Consider the following 21,986-nt stretch of genomic DNA (forward strand, 5'->3'; position numbering starts at 1 on the left):
CCCTCTGTCCGTCTGTACCATAATCCATACTAAGATGTGCCTCTGAGGTATCTCAAAACATGCTTAGCTGCCTTCCAAAACAGCTTGGTAGGCCGAACCATAGCTTGACTCAACTGGTTCACCGCATAGCACAAATTTGGTCGTGTGTTCACTAAGTACATCAGTGAACCCACAAGATGCCTGTACACAGTAGCTTCTACTACTTCTCTAGAAGTAGCATCCTCCTTCCTCCAGTTACCAGCTAGAGGGGTTTGCATGGGCTTGCACTTCTCCATGTTGAATCTCCTGAGTATCTCATTGGCATACTTGCCCTGAGACACAAACAACTCCCCATCCTTTTGCCACACTTCCATGCCAAGGAAGTAGTGCATGAGACCCATGTCTTTCATCTCGAATTCTCTTGCAAGGTCCTCCTTGCAAGACATGATCAACTAATCATCACTTGTCAATATGAGATCATCAACATAAAGAACAATGATCAATTGCTTACCTTCCACCATGATGTGGTATAAGTTCACATTTGCTTCACTCTTTGTGAAGCCCAACCTGGTGAAGTAGTTGTCGATCCTGGTGTACCAAGCACGAGGTGCTTGCTTCAGCCCGTACAAAGCTCATGTGACTCACGATCGAAGGTCTCAAAACCCTTCGGTTGCTCTATGTACACCACCTCCTCAATCTTGCCATTGAGGAATGCAGTCTTCACATCCATCTGATGGATCTTCCAACCCATCTATGTTGATAGTGCCAACATCGATCTGATAGATGAGTACCTTGTGACAGGAGCAAAAGTCTCATCATAGTCAATCCCCTCGACTTGTGAGAAACCATGGGCAACAAACCCTGCCTTATGTTTTTCCACACTACCATCAACAACTTGTTTTACCTTGTAAAGCCAACGGGAACTCACAACTGACTTGTTTTGCGGTCTTGGAACCACATCCCAAACACTGTTCCGAACTATGGAGTCATACTCCACCATAGCATCAACCCAAATCCGCTGCTGCATTGCTTCCTCAAAGGAAGATGGCTCAATCTCAATACATTCCCCAACAAGGGCCATGTATCCAGTGTACCTATCAGGTGACCTCTATTTGCGCTGAGAAGATGGTTCTCCCACATTCTCCTCGCATCCGACAACAATCTATCAACTTCCCTTGAGCGCTTTTGCCCATCTCTAGAAGACTATGCTTGAGTGGATGCCTCCACTCCTGGAACCTCTATATGCAGCTGCTTTGCATCAGTCTGAAGCTCCTCCTCCTTAGGAACCAAAAGTTCCTCCACAACCTGTAGTTGGAGCTCCCTCTCAAGGGAAACTCGCATGGCCTTCTGCTCATTAAACTTTAGATCTTTGCGTACCACTGTCCTCCTACTGGTAGGCAAGTACACCGGATAGTTGTGAGGTGTATCAGTGTATCCCACAAGTATCCCCAACTAGCTGTCAGCTCAAGTTTCTTCCGGGCATCTTTGGTCACATGGAAAAATACTGATGAGCCAAAGATCCTGAAGTGACTCACATCTGGTCTCTTCCTGGAAAAAGCTTCTTCTGGTGTTTTCATCCCAAGTATGCGATGTGGGATTCTATTCTGCAAATAGACTGTTGTGTTGCATGCCTCAGCCCACAAATGAAGTGGTAGGGCTTGGTCATGCAACATCGCCCGAGCTGCCCCCACAATTGTTCTGTTCTTCCTCTCGGCCACCCGATTTTGCTGTGGGTTATGAGGTGCTGTCAATTCTAGTTTAATTCCTTCCACTGCACAGAAGTCCTTAAACTCTTGAGAGACATACTCTCCACCATTGTCGCTCCTCAAGGCCTTGATATTCTTCCCAGATTCTTTCTCAACCAAAGCTTTGAACTCACAAAACTTTGAGAAGGTTTGATCCTTCTTCTGCATGAAATAGATCCAGCATTTACGAGAAAAATCATCAATGAAAATCACATAATACCTTTGTTTCGCAGTGGATGCTGTCGAGAATGGTCCACACACATCTGTATGAACTCGCTCTAAGATCGCCTTAGCTTGACTATCTCGATCATGAAAGGAAGACTTGGTGTACTTTCCCAGGGTACAACCTTTGCATGTGTCCACTTGCTCAAGTTTACCTTTGGGAAGTCCGGTAGAAATTTGCTGCATTATCTTCAAGGCCCCATGATGCAAGTGGCCCAACCGCCTATGCCATAGCTCGTCAATGTCTTGGCTTTGCACCAATTATGCTTTTGAACTCAATGCAGCACAATGATCTACCTCTAGCTTGTAGAGATTCTTCACTTGAATCCCAATTCTCTTGGTCTGACACGTGGCTTTATGTCTCAGGAACGTCTTTCTTTTACCGAAGACTACATCATAGCCTTTGTCTTCCAGCATCGCGACAGATACCAAGTTCTTCTTCAGTCCAGGCACATTACATTAGCCAGGGTGAGAGGAGCTCCATGTGCCGTCTGAAAAACAATTGTGCCTTCACCTGAAACACGATACTTTCCATCATTGCCCATCTCTATGCGCATCTTGAGGTCTTTCTCCTCCAAGGTATTGAATAAACTCTTATCGCCGGTCATGTGGAATGAGGCTCCACTGTCTAGGTACCAAACACAACCCACCATCGATGAAACCATACATGCGATGAGGTTAAAATCCAATTCGAACTGAGAGGCCAGTGCCTCACCTTCTGATCCTTTCGAGGATCCCTTCTTGGATTTCTTCAATGGACAATTATTTGCATAATGGCCCACCTCATGACAGTTAAAGCATGTCACTTTAGATTTGTCAATCTTCTTCCCACCATGAGAAGAACTTGATTTGGAATGGGAAGCCTTCCCTTTCCATTTCCTTGCTTTACTGGCTAAGGCTAGATTTTCTTCATCATCATGCTTAGAATAAGAACCATCTCTGGTGCTTCTCCTGATCTCCTCCTGCATCAGATCCGACCATAGTACTTCCCAATCCGACACTTTCTCTCTTCCATTCACAGAGTCCTGGTAGCTATGCCAGCTCTTAGGAAGACTGAGGAGAGCAAGAATCACCATATCATTGTTGGCTATAGTTATTCCTACACTACCAAGCTCATCTCTGCAGGTGGTGAGCTTGTTCAGATATGTAGAAATAGTGTCGCCCTTTTCACACTTGATTTTCCAAAGCTTGTCCTTGAGCGCCAGTTTCCTTTGCTCGCTGCTGTTCTGATAGAGATCCTTCAATGTCTTCCACATTGAAAACAGAGTCTCTTTTCCATGGAGACTCGAGACAATATGGTCTCGAACTCCCTCCAGAAGAATCTGCCTCGCCTTCGCCACACACTTCTTCCATTTAGCGAATTCTTGGGCATTAGCTGCAACTGGCTTGGGGATTTCTTGATCAATGAAATCCTTCAAACCATTGTCTTCTAATACCGCTTCCATGCGATCCTTCCATGCTATATAATTCGAGCTGCCATCTAGTGCATACTCGAGTCTCAAGCCATTGAATGCCATTGGTGAACTTAGAGGTATGATAAGAATTTGATTTTACTTCTCCAACCAAGAACTTCAAACTTCAAATTTTTCCTTCTTCAGTATACTGTTTACTGCTTCGATCACCTTTGCTCTGATACCATGTAGAAATTCTCACTATAGATCAACCTGATAATGCAATATACTAAAGCAAAATACTTAATCTACTTCTACAATCAAACTTGTGGAAGCTTAATCAATTTGAGCAAGATCAAACAGAACACATATAACAGAGAAGAAGAATCAATACACATGAAACACAGAAGAATACTATGGGGAAAGCCTGAGCTAAAAACCCCGCTGTCTGTATTATCATACAAGTGGAAATATCTCAAGATTATGCAAAGCTTTAGTTCTCACAGCTATCCAACTCTCGGTACAATGCCTCACTGCTGCTCATAGATAGAATAAACAACTCATATGCCTTCTCCTTTGTCCTCCAAGCTTGCTATTTTCTTGCGCAGTTTTCCCTGGGTGCTCTAGCTGTAACCTTGTGTGAGACTGATCTCACACACTGCTCCAACACACTATAAAACTGCACAAATCTCAAGGACTAAATTCCTTCTGCATGCAAGAGATTTTCTTATAGGAAAATTCTTGCAACTTATAATACACCGTGCCTGCCTTCAATCTCAACTGGGTCTTTGTTTGAACTAACATGCATGAGCTATGCATGAGAGAATATTCGGTTATCTGGAGTACACTAGTTTCATGCCTGCATGCATTGACTGACTGAACTCACAATTAGTTCCTCCAACAGTTTGGAACTAATTTAACTGGATTTAACTCAGTTAACTAAGCTAACTAATTACAACTCAAATACAACTCATCCTTATCTCCTTAATTAAGGGATAACTTCCTCAATCAAAGGGATAACTGTTGCATGACTTCACAAAGACTTCATGTTTGAATTTCTCCAACTAATTAACTGAAGATGAATTAATTAATTATTTTTCAAACCACTGGTGAGACTAAATTCGAATTTTAATTCTCAATTTTAATTCAAGGACAAATTAAAATTGGAATATCTTGAAATGCTATCATTAACAATGCTATTTTTAGCATTTTTTGTTGCTATTTTCAACATTATCCATTGGGAGCACCATAGGTCTATTGTTTGGAGAACAAGGGGTCAACCCCTTGTCCATCACTTTTAAGGGTCCTACTCATTTTTTATGTCCTCTTGGAGGGTCGTACAACGTGTATTATTCATCATCTGACCTCTTAAGAGGCTTATTCTTTCATTTGTGAGCTAGTTTGGTGGGTTTGTCACCAAAAGTTAGATTATTAACACGTTATTTTATTTTATGGGCTTATGTAGGCCAAGGAGACTAATTCGAACTCCTCATTAGTGTATAAATACAAGTGAGATGAGTTCATTTGCTTATCATCACTTTGGATTGGATCTTCTCTCTCTTGAGAATTTAACACTTTTTCTTTGGAGGATGAATTGGAGCTTTATGGATGAATTTTAATGTGTGGATTTGGTTTATCTTATCTTGGAGTTTTACTATTGTCAAATTTTGGATGGTTGGATATATTCTATTACATATAAGTACATGCTTTTAATGCTATTCTTTTACTTTGTCATATACATTGGACTGGGTTTTTCGCTATTTTTAGGGCTAATTGCTGCATGCATTTACTGCTTAAATTGTGGAATTGTCTCTATATAACATCTCCTAATGTATGGGCCATGTAATTTGAATGAAATCTCCTAGGGATAATTCTATCAACAAATTCATTTTGATAAGCTATCACCTTTGGCACATCAAAGTATAAAAGTTGCAAGATTGCTTTTCTTTGACATAGAAGGCTAGCAAAGTAGTCTTGAGGCCTCCTTAACTAAGAGCCAAAGGTCCTCATTCATATTTATCATAGACTCCATTCTCTCAAGACCAAGGCACTGATCTACCAAGAGGTGGTCACCTAAAATTAAATCTCTTTCACCTTTTCCTAGGTCTAGCTAAGTTGGGTCAACTAGGGCATCACTTTCCCGACAAAATAGCCCTCCAAAAAGTTCGATCTCCTGGCCTCTCTTGTGCTGGTGTATCCTCAAGGCCTCCTCCAAGTTTGAAGCCATTCCGATGGTGGAGTTGTGAGAAAAGCCAAGCCCTTGCTCCAAGATCAAACTTTGCCCTAGTATCCCCAAGGCTAGTGCCTCATAGGATCAAATCAACACCTTTAAGTGAAAATTCTTTCTTTGATCCTTCCCCCTCCTTGTCTAGATTAAGAACATCATTGGTTGCTAAACTCTTGCCTCTTAACTTAGGCTGGGTCTACCTGGTCCTGTTCCTTTGAAAAGACAATTCTTCAAGAACCATCTGGGATACCAATTTCAATAGGGATATTAAGGATTGGGAAACTCTAACACAAGCCATATCCCCTAAAGCTAGCCCTCAAATCCTTTCGTCCTTCTCCTAGAAGACATTGTACCTTGCTTAGAAAACAAGCAAGCTCTATCCTTCAACCTCTTGTGGAAAGGGATCATTTGGGTCATTCCACATCCATTCATTGATTTATCCTTCATTGGTGACCCCATAATATACCAGGTCTTCTCCCATTGGTGAAAGTTCGTAAATAATAGGGAGTCTTAGCTGAGGTGACAGTGGGCTAAGTTTCCATTTGTTGCTCTTGGTCTAGCATTTGCCCTTTAGGTCCTCCGCTAGTTTAAGTGGTAACAGTCCTGTAAGGACATACCTTGGTGAACATATGTGGGGTATGTACCTTGAAAAGCAGTTGTGTCCTATTGAATGCCTCCCAGCATTGTGCTCTGATCCTGGGGAGAGATAAAGCATACTTGTCAAGGCCTTGGTACTTGGTACAACTAGAAGTACAGTTGAAGCCAGCAAAGTAGATAAGGACGAGTCAAAGGAGAGAAAAGAATGGAGTCAAAAAGACAAGAATAATATTCCAGGTTTACCAAATTTTGACCCTGGAGCAGTTCACACGTGTGAGTGTAATTTCTGTGAAAGAGACCGAATTTTCCTGAGATAGTTGCAGGCCGAAATTCGGCCCTAGTTGTAGGTCCAAAATCTCTGAAGTTTGACCAGCATTGACTTTGACTTTGGAGGTGACTTGGAGGATGGTTTGGTCTTGGTCTCTTGGTGTTATTTCGGTCTTGGTCTTGGATATCTCATTTGATCTGATTCTATAAGAGAAGGATTGTTGGGTTTTCCCCCTTGTGGGGTTTTGCCTTAGCTAGTAGCCTACTTTTGGTGTCTCTTATCTCTTTGTGATCTTTATATTTTCTCAGAAGATTGAACATTTGTATAAATGCTTGATGAAGAAGTCATAAGAAAAAAAAAATAACAGATCTAACATTCACAAGTAATTATCAAGAAGAGAAATTAGGTGTTAATCTCTATTGCACTTGGTTTTTTCAACAAAAGGTTACTGAGTTTTTCCTCCATGTGGGGTTTCCCAGGGTAAATACTTGTGTCATTAAGTGGCTGTCTCTGTATGATTCTTATGGCATTTTTGTTTTACTGCTGAGCTCCTCTGTGTAATTGCTTTTTGATAGAAGAGATCACAAGAAAAAGGATTAACTTATTGAAAATCATAAGGAGTAATTATCAGTTTAGAGAATTACCTAAAAATCAACGACACTGTCAGCGAAGAAGAATGCCAGATGGTGAGAGATGGAGTGACTGGCGCAAATGGTAGAGCAGCTAGGTGATCATCATCGTCAAGCTAATGTGTAGGGCTATTGGCTAGCTGGATGTCCAAAATAGGAGAAAGTTTTCTCCAAAGGGGTTACCCATTTTGGTGGGTAACAATTTATATATTATACTTCAATATTTAGTTCAAACATACATATTGAATTGTGTATGTTTAATAGCTCATGTCTTGTTGACTTTGGAACTTGCAAACTTCTATGTTTTGGACAAATGACATATGTAAGGGTTGAAATGGTTGAATTAGAATTTGGTAGACTTAAGTTGATAATGTTGGAAAATGATCAATCCATTAACATGTAGCGAAACTGTTTTATTAGTTTTTCATTGTGGCTTATGACTAGAGTGGTTTATTTTGTAGTCCTCCAGATGTCTGTCATCAATATGTATATATAAACTTTTCGACATTCCTATTGTTCTCTTTACATGCTATAGATTGCATATATAGCTTCTTATGGAGTAATTATTTACCAATCCACTTAGATGAATGTTGTAACCAGTTCCTTTTATTTTTTGTTGGCTTTCAATGTAGATGTTGGGACGTGCCTTACCAACTATTCCTGAGCGAACTCATGCAGGCAACCATGTTGAACAAGATGTAAGTTCATTTACTCTGAATTATCTTGTGATGCTGCCTTGTAATGTATATTTTGAATTTTGTTACCAGAATTTTGGTATTGAACAATGCTAATGGTAATTCATTTATGTGTAGATCACAAAGAATTATATACGTGAGCGAGGGAAGACAGTGCATGAGATTGTTCATGAATGGATTATAAAACTTGATACTGGGGAAATTGGTAAGGAAGTTCAAGAAACACATTTTTTTATCATGTGCTTCAAGAGGCTATATATTCCTAAGCATTGAAACAAATTGTAGAAATCCAAGGGAAATGGCTTTTAATGCAAAATGAGAAATTCCACCTCAACCTTGAGGTTTTCAAAATCTATTTCTTGTGAACTTTCAGCCTTAGGATTGATCTGAAATATTAAATTATAGCAGTAAATACTTCAGTTCTTTTTCGACCAAAATAACAAGGAAACCCAAGAGAATAAATACCAATGAAGTGTACCTTAAGGCTTAGTGCCAACAAGTCACAGCCCTTGGGGCACATTTCCCAAGAGAATTACATATATGAAAATGACTTATTACAGTAGTAAATCTGCCCCTTTAGCTTCTAGAGCTGTTTTAAATCATTCAAAAATTTCTGCTCAGTGTTATGCCAAATTAGCATGCATAACATGTCCTAGAAATTACTGAATCATTGAGTTGACATACACTGAAATTCAAATTTACACAAAGTTTGAATAGCTGGATTACTTCATATATATATATATATAGATGAAATGAAGTACAAGTACGTACTAACAACTCAATACAATTCGGTATGAGTCAAGCTCTCCAAACCCTAGCCAAGGCATCAACCAAATTAGCCATCCCTAGATTTAAACTCCTGGCTAGAAATCTCTCACCAACTTCTTGCTAGGAATGCCCCCCTACTAAAGCTGTTCACCTAACAGAGGTGTTGAAAATTGATAGCTTCGGTTGGTTTTTTCATGGTGAAAATTGAGGAAGAAAATTATTATTTTCCAACTATCCAAGTTGGCTTCAATTGGACAAGTCGACCCCAGTGCTTGAAGGGTTTTGATCCTATGTTCAAAACCCAACTCTTGACACACATATATATTGGCATTCGATTGTCCTCATTTGGCATTACATCACATTCACTCATTTGACCAATCAAGGTGTTCTGTTCACATGTGTGAGGGAGAAAGAAGGCTGAAATTTCCAACGAAGTTTGACTTTTCTCATCTCTCTTTTCAGTGTTGATTTTTGGTAGCATCGTATGTGCTCTAGCCATGAAAATTGGTGGAGAGGTTAAGGCACATAAGATCTCCAAGACCTAGAAATGGTTTGGGGAAATTCCACCCGGTTGGAGAGATATTAAATAATTAATATTTTTAATGGAGTTCCTAAGTCTAAATTTAGGAAAATTAAAATATTAATGGGTATTAATATAAAAATGGGTGAGAATGTTCGAAATGACATGGATCAAGCCAAATCTAATCTTAGCCGTTGATTAGGGACTTAATCTCAACCGTTGAAGACTCAACAGGATAAGTATAAGAGGAGGCTTGAGGGTCAGTTGGAGAAACACCAAATTGTTCAGTCAGTGTGATTTTCTGGAGCGGTGTTTTGCTGAGAGAATCGAACTAGTGATTTGTTGCAGCAAGGGGCAGTTTGGCACGAGGCCGAGAATACATAGCAAAGAGGCAGAGATAGTGCCAGAGAGACAACACAGAGCTTGGAGAGGCTGACGTAGAGGTAGCTGGGTGCTACACAGAGGCAGCTGGGAGCTACGCAGAGGCTGAAGAGGCCAGCGTGGGTGATGCAAAGGGTCTGAGAGTTGATGTAGAGGCTTCAGTAGTTGCGCAGAGGCTAGCAGAGCTGACGCAGGGCCAAGAGGCAGCGCTGAAAGAATTTTCGTGGGGCAGACTGAGTGCTGGTGAGCTGGGAAGGGTGATGCAGTCCCTGTAGAGTGATGCAGAGCAGTGGAAGCTGCCATAGTTGCTGTGGGATCGTTCATCCGGTGATTGATCAGTCGAAATATCTGTCTCTGAGGAGAGGTACTACTACTGAGGGCATTCTCTGTTGGGTGAACCATTTTTGGCTCCCTAGATGTATTCAGAGACTGCATAATAATAGAACCCTCATATCTGCTGCACTAGTTTTCCTGCATTGGTTTTTTTCGGAGACGATTGTCCAAAAATAACGGTGTCCCTTGTGTGTTTTTCTCAATTATTTCAGTTGTTGATCTGTATATGAGTTAAGGCTGCATTTGTGTTTATTTCAGTATTTATATTTATAAATAACTTGTTAATGGAATAAACAAGTAGGAGAAATAAACCAGATAATGCAGTAGAGATTTCTAGCGAGTCAGACCTAGAAATTTCAACATTGACTAGCTTTGGCTCGAGTATTCTTGCTATTGTTTTTATCAAGCTTTTGACTGGATTTGGAGGCCGAGTTTCTCTGTGATTTGTTCGCTGTCTTTGGTTGAGGATTTGTCTCTGTTTTGGGCCGTTGACCAAGAGTTGACCATAGGTCAACTGTTTCACCTTGAGAGAAGTTGACTATGGAAATTGCAGGCTGAATTTTGGCCCCTTGACCAAAAGCTTGACGTCAAAATTCGGCCCTCTTGTGCAGACGTTCACTGACGAGTTTCTCTGTGATTTGTTCATTGTCTTTGGTTGAGGATTTGTCTCTGTTTTGGGCCATCAACTGTTGCACCTTGAGAGAAGTTGACTATGGAAATTGCAGGCTGAATTTTAGCCCCTTGACCAAAAGCTTGACGTCTCTTGACCATAGGTCAACTGTTTCACCTTGAGAGAAGTTGACTATGGAAATTGCAGGCCGAGTTTTGGCCCCTTGACCAAAAGCTTGACATGAAAATTCGGCCCTCTTGTGCAGCCGTTCACTGATGAGTTTCTCTGTGATTTGTTCGCTATCTTTGGTTGAAGATTTGTCTCTGTTTTGGGCCGTCAACTGTTGCACCTTGAGAGAAGTTGACTATGGAAATTGCAGGTTGAATTTTGGCCCCTTGACCAAAAGCTTGACGTCAAAATTCGGCCCTCTTGTGCAGATGTTCACTGACCTTGAATAGTGTGTTGAATTTCTCTCTCCTTGGACTGGTTTTGAGTTGGAAATTATTGAGGTCAAGGTTGACATTTTGACTGGAATATTTTGATGTACTATTGATGAATTGAACTCTCTCTCATAATGAAAGATTGCAGGCTTTTCCCCCTTGTCGGGTTTTGTTCTAAGAAATTTTGGCGTCTCTTGTTCATTGTCTTTATTGTGATCTCTATTGCTCTACTAGAGTTTATGGTTGAAAATTTTCAAGTGTAACTACTTAATGATTGAAATGCTCTAAAGAAGTCAAATTTTATCATTTGAAGTAGTTATCAGTTTTGAAAATTGTACTAGTCTTGTTTGCACTAGAAAATCAACATGATATTAGAGCTTTGGTGAAGGAATAGAGTATTGAAGAGCATTGAGGTCACCTTGAAGAGCATTGAGATCCTACATCTCTTGTCTTGATTGATCGTCTTCATCATGTTTTCCTTCATGAAGACATAAAACAAACTTGAGGGAGCTACAAACTTTAGAGCATGGAATGCTAGAATTGACATTGTTCTTGCAAGGCGTAAGGTCTTGGGTATTGTTACTGAACCAGCTGATCAAGCAGGAAAATACAAATTTCAAGAAGTTGACATCTTGACCATGAGCATTGTTACTGCTCAAACTAGCAGGGGACCTAAAGGGGATCCCTAAAGGGAAAATGCTAGGCCAAGGGCAACAAATGGAGACTTAGCCCACTGTCACTTCAACTAAGGCGCCCTTCTATTTACGGACTTTCACCAATGGGAGGAGACCCGGTATGTATGGAGTCACCAATGAAGGATAAGTCAATGGATATGAGTGACCCAAATAAACCCTTTTCCAGAGATAGGGTTGGAGCCCTAGAGGTTGGTGCCTCAAAGTGACAAGGTTGGAGCCTTGGGAAGTCCAAGTCGGTGCTTGGCAAAATACAGGTTGGAGCTCGGGAGATTGAAGATTGGTGTCTTCATCTAGGGTTGGAGCACTACACAAATATTGTACTTGATTTATTGAGATTAATAAAAGTATTTATTCTTATTTTTCATTTTATGTTCTAATTATAAGTGATCTAACTGGTAAAAGTAACAATTGAAAAGGAATACTGATTCAACCCCCCTCTCAGTATTTCCAACATTTATTAATACCCATTAATATTTTTATTTTTCCTAAGTTTAGACTTAGGAACCCATTAAAAAAATATTAACTATTTTAATAACTCTTCTTCCGGGTGGAATTTCTCCAAACACTTTCTGGGTCTTGGAGATCTCATGTGTTCTAGCCCCTTCACAAAATTTCGGAGCTAGAGCACATCCGATGCTACCCAAAATCAACACTTTTGCCAAATGTACTATTTTCAAATGTATGTGAAATTGGATTCGTCCATGATGTAGCATACTTAGAGCTACCTCAAATATTTGAGGCAAATGAGATGAGACTCATGATTACAGATTGAAGAAAGTCCCATATGGACAATATCTGATGCAGACTCCAACCTCTCTTCACAATTGAAGGTATGTCTTTGATGTTTGGTTTTATATATGCTAACAATTTATTTCTATCAAGATCAGATGATCTCCATGTCCAATGCCATAGGGAGTTGGCCTTTGAGCCCTGATGATAAACTTCTTGAGATTAGAAGTGTAACAGAGAGATGATGAGGACTTCTTTGTTAAGGGATGTATGTTGTTGAAGACTTGGCATGATGAATTTTAGTGAAGTAGTTTAGAAACTCCTCTTCAGATATAGATTTGGTGGATCCCACGATGAGCTAACAGCCTGATGGATTCTTGCTTTGTAGTATGTTCTCTGAGCTAGATAGAGCCTAGACATTTATTAAGATACCTAGATGATGTAGTCATTCATGGATTGAGATACACTGCTAGATACTTGATGGATACATCGATGTTGGTTAGGCTAGATATTTTGTTGAAAGGAAGAGCACATTTTGGGTGCTTCTTTAACTTGAGGTCTGCCATGATTTCATTGAATGAGTTGGGAGCATAGGTCTGTTGCTTTGATTATATTGCTACTAGGTAGTGTGGTTGAGAAAGCTCTTTGGAGAGTTGTTTGAGCATACACTAGACACAACTGTGATATATTGCGACAATCCAAGTGGGATTCAACTTTCAAAGAATCTCATGTCCCATTACAGGTCAAAGAACATTGAGATTAGATATGGAGCAGTGAGAATCCAACACATATTGACTAATGAGCAATGTGGCTTTTTGATGGAGCAATGAGGTTCTAACAAAGAGGGAGCAGTGAGGCTCCAACAATGAATTGTTGTGGAATTGAAGCAGTGAGGCTTCAATAGATGAGTAGATTGCAAACATTTTCTCCAAGCCATTCATATTTTTTAGAGAGTAGTTTGGAGTGGTGGATGTGACCCTTTTGGGAAGAGATCACGGTTGATCAAGAACAATGAGCTATGCTCTTCCTCATTGTCTTTTGACTTCCACTAATCTGGGGGGAGGAATGGAGCTAGAGAGCTCATAGGGTTGAGGGAACTCATGGACAATAGGATGTGTATGATCCTAACCAGAAATGGTAAGTGTGTGTTTGATTCTCACTAGAAATGGTAAGTTTGTATCTCCCCCTACTGTCAAGTCTAGGACTTGACCCAGTATACCCTAGTATGCATCCTACCCACAAGCTGGGCTTGTTGGGATTGCCACCCATCTTGCCAATGGGTGTGGGGGCTTGGGACGTGTTTGATCCTTACCACTTGTGGTAAGTGTGTATCTTCCGCAAGTGATTAGATGTAGGTGTTCTACCACTTGATTCTTTAGGATCAAGGTGGGAAGATTAGTGGGCAATAGGATGCGTCTGATCCTTACATTTCATGGTAAGTGGTATTGTCATTGGATATAGGGTTGGAGACTAATCTCCCCTATGATGATTCTTCTTCTTTAGATCAAGACAACATTCTTCAACTGAGATGAAGGTTGTTATGAAACCAGCTCACAAAAAGATAGAAAAGAGAGATAAATGCCTTAGAATTCAGCCTCTTCAAGGGGGCAACATCCTTTACATTACACAAATGAACAATTCTTGGGTGATACAAATGACAAGACCTCTTTTCTATATATAGGAGTCTAAGGGGGTCATAATATAATCAGAGCCGACATAACAATAATAATGTAAGGGGACAATAATAACAATAGTGGGCTTCTATGGGGTACAATAATAATAATATGGGGACTACATGGGCACAATAATATAATAAGGGGGTTGTACTAATAACAATAAGGGGTTACACTAGTAGTATAGGGACCTAACATGCCCCTCTCCTTCAAAAAGTGTTGTCCTCAACACTTAAGTAGTTCTTGATAGTCCTATATAAAATTCTTGTCCTCCCATGTGGAATTTTCAGCGGGTAAGTTCTTCCACTTGATGAGATACACTGGAATTGATCAATTTCGTAGCTATCGGGTTCTTGTTTCTGTGACTGCTCCAGGTTCCAATATGATTTTTCCTTTCTCGTCATGTTCTGGCAATATTGTTTGAACTGGGATCTTCTTCAACTTTTGAATGAGTGTCCACAATTATTCATCATTCTTCCATTCATCCCTTGCTTCGTTTATCCAATCTGGTTGGATAATAGAAATAGCACAAAACAATGCTTCCACATCCTCATCCTTTCTTGAGAGCGCATTGGCAACAACATTTTGCTTCCCTTTTTCGTAGATGATTTTAAAGTCATGACCCAACATATTTGTGACCCAGTTTTTCTGTTCTTCTGAAGATAATCTTTGTTCTAAAAAGTATTTAATACTATCATCATCTGTTTTACTTTGAAGTGTATTCCCCTTAGGTAAGGTCGCCATTTTTTAAGTGCATGTAGTATTGCCAACATTTCCTTCTCAGAAATAGCTTGCTTGAGGGATATTTTTTTGTATGGATCGGTAAAAATGCCAATAGTCTACATCAAAACTTCTTTCACTACGATGTTGATATGCTTGTTGTTTCATTCGATTCTGCACCAAAGTGGCGTTATCCTTTAAAAGTTTGAGAACTTGTTGTTGATGCTCGATGTGATTTTTCACTGCTTGAACCTTTTTTTTCTTGATATGTCCTTCTATTTTGAGAGTTTGAGGAGTAGTAATTTCTGCCAATGCATTACAAGATATGGTTAGATTCATTTCTTGATTCTCACTGTGATCTTTCACTTCTTGAACCTTTTTTTTCTTGATATGTCCTTCTATCTTAGGAGTTTGAGGAGTGGTAATTCTCGCCAATGATTTACAAGATATGGTCAGATTCATTTTTTCTTTCTTTGGGGTTGGTTCCTGGTGTATATCCTCTTCTTTTGACGTTTTTTGATCCTTTCCTTTCTCCTTTTCACAATCTATGTAAAATAATTTATTCTTGGCACACTTATGGCTTTTAGTGTATTTTCTATCACAAATGTAACAAAACCCTTTTTCTCTTTTTTCTTCCAATTGTTGTCGTGTAATTCTTGTAGGTTGTGGAGGGCTAGGAGCAAAAACACTTCCATATTTATAGTTGTGAGTGGTAGGATTCCTTGTTTCCATAATTTCGCTTTCAATTTTTCTTTCCAACCTGAATGGCTTCTCCAATGAATTAGGTTCCCAAAGACAAACCTCATGTTAAATGTTATCCTTTAAATTCCCTATGAAGACATCAATCCTTTGCTTCTTTGGAATATCATTTACCCTTATATTCAATTTTTGAAAGTCCTCAATGTGCTCTGACAAAAATTTATCAATTGGCTAAAGAAGGTGTTGCTCTTTGTATCTTCATAATGTGCTATCATTTCCTCTGTGACAATTGACCACGTGACAAGTGGTTTATGAGAACAAAGCCCTTTATACCGTAAAAATTGATTCGTTTCTAAATAATTAGATGCAATACATACCTTTTGTAATAGTTGCACTTCATTTAGATCAAAATATTGCTCCATCTGTAGTATCCAATTTACTCAATCCTTGCCATCAAACTTCCTCATATCTCTTTTTCTTGATTTTAGGAGCTCTATCTTGAAATGACTGTAACTTTGTAATTTCGTATTTTTAAGTTTTAAAATTTTGGCTTGTGATAGCCCTCTAAGTTCTGTTTCTAACCCCACAAGTCTGATCACAATTGAATTCCTGAAGAAAGAGTTATGCCTAATCTTCTGCGATGACCTAATTATAAAATTGTTCAGTAGATCGAACTTGTACGACGTTCCACGTGTCACTGTTTCAATCTTAGGTTCTGAAAATGATAGCCAAACAACTACAGTCCGTCCCCTTTTTGTACCTTACGAAATTTCAATCTAATGCTTAGAGTGAAAGTTATAATGATTCTCCCAAGGTCACCTGTTTAGAATGTAATTCGGGAGTCTACAAAAACCCTAACTTCCTCAGATTATATCTCTGAAAATTTAGCGAGAAGAGATCTGAAAGTCAGACCCAAGGTTTAGACTGATTTCGTCTCAAATGGGTTTCTTTTTTTAGCTTTTGAAACTTCGTAGCGAAAAAGTTATAGCGACGATTTCACGGTGGCCTGTTTGGAGCAGCAAAACCCTAGAATCGAAAGCTCTGATACCAAATGCTATGAAACCAACTTACAAAAAGATAGAAAAGAGAGATAAAGGCCTTAGAATTCAGTCTCTTCGAGGGGGAAACCTCCTTTACATTACACAAATGAACAATTCTTGGATGATACAAATGACAAGACCTCCTTTCTATATATAGGAGTCTAAGGGGTCATAATATAATCAGAGCCGACAAGACAATAATAATGTAAGGGAATAATAATAACAATAGTGGGCTTCTATGGAGTACAATAATAACAGTATGGGGACTACATGGGCACAATAATATAATAAGGGGGTTGTACTAATAACAATAAGGGGTTACACTAGTAGTATAGGGACCTAACAAAGGTCATGGAACTTGACCTGGACACAAGTAGGGTTTGGAAGATCTTCACCCTTGTGATAAATCGATATCTCCTATTGTCAGTTGTGGATTGTTCCTCTATGAGATCAGATAAGACGAGATGGGGCATGATACCATCATGATGAGAGATTCAAGATGAGACTTATGATGCAAATGGAAATTCCTCCCTAGCCGAGAGGGAGTGTTGAAAATTGGGACAACTATGGGACAAATTTCCCCATAGGAACCCAATGACCCAAAGGGAAGCCCATCTCACCCCAAAGGATAAATTCAAATTGGACAAAAGAAAACTATTATTTAGCACTCCTCTCCATTATTTGATGTGGCACAAATCAACATGGGCAAGCAATCACTAAGGCATGTGGAAAAATATATTTAATATTGTTATAAGTGTGAAATTTCCTTGAAATTGCAGCAACTAGAATTTATTTACCTAACTGATGAACAATATATTTGTTATATGGAAAATAATGAATAAATCACACTTCAATTCTTCACAATTAGAATAAACACTATGAAAGTAAATCAGGACATGAGAAATCGATGCACACACATAAAAATCAACACAATTGCTTTGGAATTAAAAATCCCTAGAAAAACCTTGAAGGGAAAACTGATGCAACAAATGAAGGTTTATTTTATTATTATGCAAAAAATTTGAGAGTATAATAATCTAGATGCCCAACTGGCAAAATAATATGGAGAATATTCTCTTTCTACAATCAACCTGGCCTTCTCTGTCCTGCTTGAACCCCACATTGGCAAACTCGCACTTCGTTGGAATTCACACTATTGGCTCTGGGTGATACACAACCCTAGATTTGTGTCCAACTAGGCTATCTAGCCTCACTCTGCCTCTGGAAAATTTTCGCTCTGCCTTCCAGTCCCAGATCTGATCTCCAACAACTGAAAAGAACCCTTTCCGGCAACTCACTCCGCTGGACTAGCTAACTTTCACTACTTGGACGACTCTCTCTATAGAAGAATTCGACCTCCCTTTCCTGCCTCTCTTGCACTGGAAAACTACTGCGAAATTCTTCGAAATCCTCCTCCCAAAATTTCCACTGCTCCCTCTCTCCAATACTCTCCCTCTAGCTCAAACTGCATCCTTGTTGAATCACTGCAAAGAGGTAGCTTGATCTTCCTTGGCTAACATGCTCTCCCTCTTGTGTCTATCTCCATCCTATCGACTTGCTCTTATAATCTCTCGCTGTAGCATCAACCACCAAGATCTAATTGTGATCAATTGCTAAGATCATCTTAGACTTTATCCGTGTCACTTTCTAGAAGTTTTTAGAGCATAAGTCGATCTCTTCAATTAATTCCCATTAATTAATCAATTTTCCTAAGTTAGACTTAGGCATTTTTAATTATTGATAAATTAATTTAATTGAGTGGTCTCTAGGTGTTTTCTCTCGAAACATTTTTGGGTTTTGGAGATCTCGTGTTCCTTAGCCTCTTAGACACAAATTGAGACTAGAACACTACACTGCTGCTACCAAAAATCTAACACTCCCTCTTAGCGAGGAAGGTGTTCTTTGCTACACCCATCTGTTCTATTATGAAGTAGACGAACTAAGCTCTCCCTAGAGATTTCTTGAGTATATCTACAATCTGCTGCCTTGTGGGAACATGCTGTAGCTGGACTGACACACGTTGGACACAATCTTTGATGAAATGGTATCATATGTCTATATGCTTCGACCTATCATGAAACACTGGATTTTTAGAGAGCCTAATGCAACTCTGATTGTCACGGTAGCTAGTGGTTGCTATTAGAATATATCTCTATATCTCTATTTAGTAATGCTCAGTCTTTTAGATGTTTCTATTCTGATTCTTTTAGCAGTTTCTTAGATGAAACTGTTTGTTCGATATTCTACATAGAAACCTGATGTTTCTATTCTTGTAAATATCTTTGTATTATCATTGAGCTGTTTGCTCCATGTGAATTAATTCATTGAACATTCTTTTATGGTATCAGAGCAAGGTTAAGAGATTTTTCTTGAAACAGTAATACTATCTGCATCGTAATCTCTTGAGTCCTTTCTAAGGTCGAGCCCTCTGTAAGCCAGGCAGCCTTCACTGAGTCTTAGCCTCGGCTTTGCTCGCTGTGATAAAAGTTTACAGTCGTCCATCTCGATACAGAAATGGATTCTTCTCTTGCATGATCATTTTATTAAAGAAATAACTTTGTGGCGGTGACTGTTTTCGTGGAAGTTTTTGCTGGTCAGTTCTGCTTGGAATAACGGATCCGGCTATCTCCTTCTTCACCTGGCGGCTACTCGACCACACCGTGGAATTTCTCAGCATTTGTGATCCAGGTGTTCTACTTTCAAAACTCATTTGTTTGTTTGAAAATTGGAGTTGTGTTTTGAAAATTGATCTGCGAGCATCGGTCAAATTTTTTTTTGCTGATTAAACGCTGTCAAAACCCGTGGTTCTATAATACGCCAAATTTGTATACACGCATTTGTATACACGCTCTCTGTCATAGCTCTGTTATATAACCAGTATATATAACCCGTATATACTCTCTCTGTCTGTTATATAGCTCTGTTATAGCTCTGTTGTATACACGCTCTGTCTGTTATATAACTCGTGGTTCTATATACGCCCGTAACCCGTGGTTCTATATACGTAACCCGTGGTTTATATACGCAAGTGGATTATAATATACGCCCGTATGTAATCACCCGTGGTCATTATATTTCAAATCCCGTGGATAGATATTTGAAACCCGTGGTCAATACATATTTCTGTTGAAACGCGTGAATATATTCTGCCGACCCGTGGTTCCGTTGCCGTATGCTGTAGAACCGTGGATACCTGAAAACCGTGGTTCATTCCTGAGGCGTATATACCTGAGACAAGAGACGTATATACTGAGATGTGACACCGTGACACGTATTTCAAACTAATATATACCTGAGACGTGACGTGAAGCTCACGTGGGCCAATACATCCGTGGTGTAGATCGTATTTGTTTCAGATCTGCGTATTTGTTTTGTGAGCAAAATATATCCGTGGTATTTACCAGCAGTGTAAGCTTGAAACTGAAGACTGGCACGCTGCACGCCCGGTGCATCATTAGATTTTGTTAAATGCAACAATGTCACAACTCTGAATGTATTCATTTGCTGGTTCAACAGTTAGCTGCTCCTCAATAAGATCATCAACAGACACGAGGTCATCTTCAATAGTCATCATTATCTGAAGCTTCTTAATGCCATATGTGGGTCCGTATTTCAAAAATTTGTATTTGCTGTATGTATGGTTCTGATTGCCAGCAGTGGGTTACCAATCAGTGGAATTTTTTTTTTTGTGATCCTGACAGTCTTCATTACATCTGACTTTGCATAAGTATACTCTTATGGTAGACCGGCATTTTCTTGAGGCAAACTGTATTCTCAGAACTGTATTAGCAGTCCTACTATTGTTTTAGACAGCTGAAAGTCCGTTCTTTAAATTTTCACCAGCATAAGCAGTCAGCTACATTGTTCTTGTGTGTCATACTTTTGTATTCTCTTTGTGAAAATGGCCACACTTACCAATCTGATGTTAGAAGGAAATCAACGGTTTAATGGCAGCAACTATAACATTTGGAAACAAAGACTGCTGACCATTTTTGAGTACAGGCGTCTTGATCAACTCATTTTGGGCAAAGAGCTTCGTCCAGGTACAGCCGGGACCGATCAAGATAAATTTGATGATCGAAATCGAGAGGCTGTTATGCTTCTCAAGCTCTCTGTAGCTGATGATCAGTTACCACAGATCCCTTCTGGCAAGACAGCTGCTGAAATCTGGGAACAGTTGAAAGAATTGCATGAGACATCTGATAAAAGCAGAGCTTTTTTTCTCAAAAATCAGTTGTTCTCCATCATGATGGATGAACATATGTCTTTACAGGAACATCTCAACAAAATTAAAGACATTCGAGATCAGCTCGACGCCATTGGTCGGACCATGGAGGAAGAAGATATGGTAGTCATTACCCTGAAGAGTCTACCAAAATCTTATGAACACTTCATTGAAACACTTAACATTACAAATGTTGATCTGAAGTTTTCAGATTTATGTACCAAACTTCTGCAGCAAGATAGGTGGAAACAGCAGTTTGGTAGTGGTACTTCATCAGTGCCCTTGGAGAATGCATTTGCTGCAAAATATCAGTCCTCTCAGTCTTTTCAGCAGAGAGGATCATCTCAGTCTTTTGATCCTAACAGGAAGAAAAGTGTACAGTGTAATTACTGTCACAAGTTCGGTCACATGAAGAAAGACTGCAGGCAGAGGATTGCTGCTGAACAAAAGAAACAGGGAGGGTCACATCAGACAGCGAATGTTGCAGAACATTCCGAGCAGACAGATTCTGCCTTTTACGCCTTTATGGCTAAAAGGTCTTCAGAACATGTACCTTCCTCTGCATGGTACATTGATTCTGGTGCATCACGCCACTTCTCTCACAGGCGTGACTGGTTTATTGACTTTTCACTTTTCAGTGATTCAGTTGTATTTGGTGGAGGTGAAAAGTACACTGTTGCTGGCAGGGGTACAGTTCAAATTCAGTCTGGTGGACGCACGCTCATATTTCTAAATGTATACTATGTTCCTGGTATGGAGATTAATCTGCTCTCTGTCAGTCAGATTATGAGGAATTCTCCTCAGCTTGATGTTATGTTCAGTGCACACAAGTGCTCAATCATTGACAGGGAGACCAGTCTGACAGTTGCTACTGGCCTCGAGGACCATGGTCTATACAGGCTACTTGACACCGGTGACTTTCCAGAAGTGGCACTAGCAGCTCGTGTCTCTCCCATCAGTACTCTATGGCATCAGCGATATGGGCATCTCAATATGCAGTATCTTTCTCAGCTCTCTCGGGAGGGACTTGTGTCAGGATTACCTGATATTCAGACTCAGCAGTTGGGAGTATGCAGCGCCTGTCAAGCGGGAAAGCAACATCGGTCGTCATTCAAAAATGGCGAATCTTGGCGCGCATCCCAGGTACTCCAGTTACTTCATGCTGATATTTGTGGTCCTATGAATACAGCTTCTATAACTGCTTGCAAATACTTTTTACTTATTGTAGATGACTTCAGTCGAAAGATGTGGGTGTATTTTTTAAAAAATAAATCTGATGCTCTTAGTACCTTTCAGAAGTTTAAAACTTTAGTTGAAAAAGAATCTGGTTGTAATATCATGACCCTTAGGACCGACAATGGGGGGAATTTTGTTCCTCAGCTTTTGCCAACTTCTGTGAT

General features: G+C 39.7%; 1 protein-coding gene across 2 annotated transcripts in view; it reads left to right on the forward strand.

Moving 5' to 3' along the window:
* The window catches only part of LOC149212926 (uncharacterized), a 261,965-nt gene that overhangs the window by 162,954 nt on the left and 77,025 nt on the right, over nt 1-21,986 (forward strand). For both annotated transcript variants that reach the window (XM_089391933.1, XM_089391932.1), the window contains exons 11-12: nt 7,691-7,756; nt 7,871-7,958. In XM_089391933.1, coding sequence (XP_089248059.1) covers nt 7,691-7,756; nt 7,871-7,958 — 154 coding nt within the window. The remainder of the gene's footprint in view (nt 1-7,690; nt 7,757-7,870; nt 7,959-21,986) is intronic.

This window comes from Pinus tabuliformis, chromosome 1_1 (assembly GCF_031772625.1).
Source record: "Pinus tabuliformis cultivar Carrire ecotype Pingquan chromosome 1_1, CPIR1, whole genome shotgun sequence".
Taxonomy (NCBI): domain Eukaryota; kingdom Viridiplantae; phylum Streptophyta; class Pinopsida; order Pinales; family Pinaceae; genus Pinus; species Pinus tabuliformis.